This window comes from Balaenoptera musculus, chromosome 4 (genome assembly GCF_009873245.2).
Source record: "Balaenoptera musculus isolate JJ_BM4_2016_0621 chromosome 4, mBalMus1.pri.v3, whole genome shotgun sequence".
NCBI classification, from domain to species: domain Eukaryota; kingdom Metazoa; phylum Chordata; class Mammalia; order Artiodactyla; family Balaenopteridae; genus Balaenoptera; species Balaenoptera musculus.
The window spans coordinates 136237006-136239952 of NC_045788.1; the positions used below are offsets into that span (position 1 = coordinate 136237006).

At 44.1% G+C, this 2947-nt stretch overlaps 1 protein-coding gene across 1 annotated transcript; it reads right to left on the reverse strand.

Moving 5' to 3' along the window:
• Positions 1-1943: 1943 nt before the first annotated feature.
• LOC118894480 (NADH dehydrogenase [ubiquinone] 1 beta subcomplex subunit 3) lies at positions 1944-2507 on the reverse strand. The gene has a single exon (XM_036850781.1). It carries the CDS (start codon positions 2389-2391, stop codon positions 2095-2097), a length of 297 nt encoding a protein of 98 aa, XP_036706676.1. The 5' UTR covers positions 2392-2507; the 3' UTR covers positions 1944-2094.
• Between the last annotated feature and the right edge of the window lie 440 nt (positions 2508-2947).

The following is a 2947-nucleotide window of genomic DNA, read 5'->3' on the forward strand; positions in this document are numbered from 1 at the left end:
GCTGAAAAACACAAAGATTATTTCCTTCTGCCTTTTGTCTTGTGTCTAATCCAGTCCCCGTGGCTCTCCCACCTGCCACGGATACCCCTCCCTGTTATATTTTAACCCCATCATTCAAGTGACACAGAATTAGTTAGGTTAGCCTTGCAGACTCTCCAACATAATTTTTCCCCTGAAGCTATGGCAGGGTCAAGATTTTCCTTCCTCTCCTGGGGCGAATCTTACAGAGAGGGTCACAGTCTTTCTCTGGGGGAAGGTGGTCCTAAAAGAGGAGAATGCTTTGTTTACAAGAGAAAGGGTTTATCAAATCTGGCCTCAGAAGCTCTGATGTCTACATACCTCTGGCATTCCCTTTGGGGTTTTCTGGATGTCAGCTGATCTAAGCGGAAACCAGAGAGGTAGAAGCAGAGCTCTTGAAAGACTGAAAGCAAATGGATTGGGTGAGGTCTTAAGCCTGCTTTTTTTTTTTTTTGGCTGCACTGTGCCACATGCAGGATCTTAGTTCCCCAACCAGGATCGAACCCATGCCCCCTGCATTGGGAGCGCTGAGTCTTAACCACTGGACCACCAGGGAAGTCCCTGCTTTTTCTTTAAAAAAAAAAAAAAAATGCGAACCACTCTTTGCCTGACAAAAGCTGCAGCCATTTCTAGGTTCTCGGTTGAACACCTATGGCAGCCCAGGTCCTAACTTGCAGGCTCACTGTGATATATTCCAGACTTAACTTTAAAATATATACTATTTATTGTACCCTGCCTTGTTCCAGAAAGGGTTTAAGGCAGCTAACTGAAATATATAATCATGAAAAGCTGATTCAACTTCTTATTTGGCTAAAGACATTCTGATGTAAACGGAAAAAAGTTTTGAAATCCTCTTTTTCATTTTAAAGAGAGTTATTCAAGATGATTACCTTATTTGACAACAAACAGACGTTTCTAGTAATTGAATACAGTTAAGTATCTGTCCAAAAATTTCCTTTGGACCTTATAAATTACAGCTAATATATAGTGTTTTCATTTCTCGTGAACCACCAGGAAATCCGATGTCATCGTATAGATTATGCAGAAGAAATGTTTTGCACAGGCAAAGCTGGACAATCAATAAATTTGGATCCCCTCTGAGGTCAGCGCCTTTGCCTGTAGCACGGAGGGTCTTCTGCTCTGACCCCTCCCAGGGTCCTTCCACTTGTTATTGAAACAGGAGGGAAGGGGGCAGGGCACAACCTCTGAAAGAATAACATAGCCCAAGGACATGACATAAACTGATTAAAACCAAATGGGTCCAAGATGGCGGACAAGTCGACTTCCCCTAGACCTTGAACCTCAGTATATGCTCACTGTAACACATCAGCAAGCTAAATGACACACCCACAGGCGCCACGACAGTTCCAAGGATCCATAAGGATCAAAAAGTGGGCGGTGGCCCAATTCCTGGAAATCCCCGCCCCTTCACGAAATAGCTGGAATCCTCCTCCCACTCATTAGCCTATGAAATTACCCACCCCTATAAAAACTGACAACCCCATACCCTGGTGCCTTTCTCACCTTCTGAGATGGCCCACATTCTGTCTGTGGAATGTGTTTCTCTCTAAATAAATCCACTTCTCACCCATCACTTTGTCTCTCGCTGAATTCTTTCTGCGATGAGACATCAAGAACCTGAGCTTCCTTAAGTCCTGAAACCAGGTGTGTGATCTCAGTTAAAGGACTGTGGGTTTTGGCCAGGTTCGAGTCCCAGCCATGTGGGTTCAAGTTCCCAATCTGGGTTTTGGCTGGGTTCGAGTTCTGGCACTTGGGGTCAAGTCCCAATCTGAGGTGCCCGGTTTCCTTATTTCACTTCATTCAACATTGAGGCACATTGCTTTCAATTTTTTCCTTCCACAAGCCACTTAAAAACGATGTTCCTGTGATTTACTAAATATTCAAGTGTCATTCTTTTATATCAATTTTTTTTTTTTTTTTCATGTTCTCTTACTTTATTAAATCTTACTAGTATTCTTTAAGGAACAAACACACAGATGAGTAGGCTACAGTGAAGAAATCTTCTTTTTATAAGAGAGTTAAGAAGACATTAAAAGATAATTCCAGGTATTATCTTCAGTGGTGCTTCTTATCTTTTTTCTGGGACTCCAGGTAATATTCAGCCCCTACAGCTACCACAAATGCAGCAAATCCCCATCTGAATCCTTTTAATAATGCACCAACAAAGGAAACATTATTTGCAAAGCCACCCATGTATCTCCAAGCTTCATTGCGGCCCCATGGATCCCTTAGCCCTCGTGCAGCCAGCTTCTCCTGGACAGTTTCTAATGGTGTCCCTTCTATAGTCCATTGTTTATAATCTGGAAGTTCCATTTTACTATGACCATGTTCATGTCCATGTCCATGGGCCATGTTGTTTTGTTACGTGCTTTCTTCAGATGATTCTTTAAAAATGCAGTATTACTGTGGTTAATACATATGGATCACATGAACTTTTTCTGACAACAATCTGACCTCTCAGGACACTCCTATATCAATTTTATAAATAAACTCTTGCCTGTATCCATAGGACAGAGCTGAGTTTGCATATTCTCTGGCCAGGCTTTGGTGGGTCTCCATGGCAGTCTGCGGCCATGAGGTCAACTCCCCTCTACTGGCCATTGCTGCCATTTCCTGAATGGATGGACAGATTCCGGAGAAAGAAGGAGAGGAGAAATGCTATGGCATCGGGGTGGAAACAGGCACCCGCATGGCCCCTCCATCCTGCCTGTGTTTAGGTGTGGGCGGGGACAACATTTGGATTACATGGTCCCCTTTAGCTGCCTCATGGTTGAGAAGATACACTGCCCACCGGCCCTCTGGCTGACTTATTCCTGAACTGGCAACACCAGGTCGACCAGGTTTAAGGAAGGGGCGACTCGGGGGAGAGGAAGCTCATTCCCTGGGTGGGTGTCAGGCCCATTGGTGC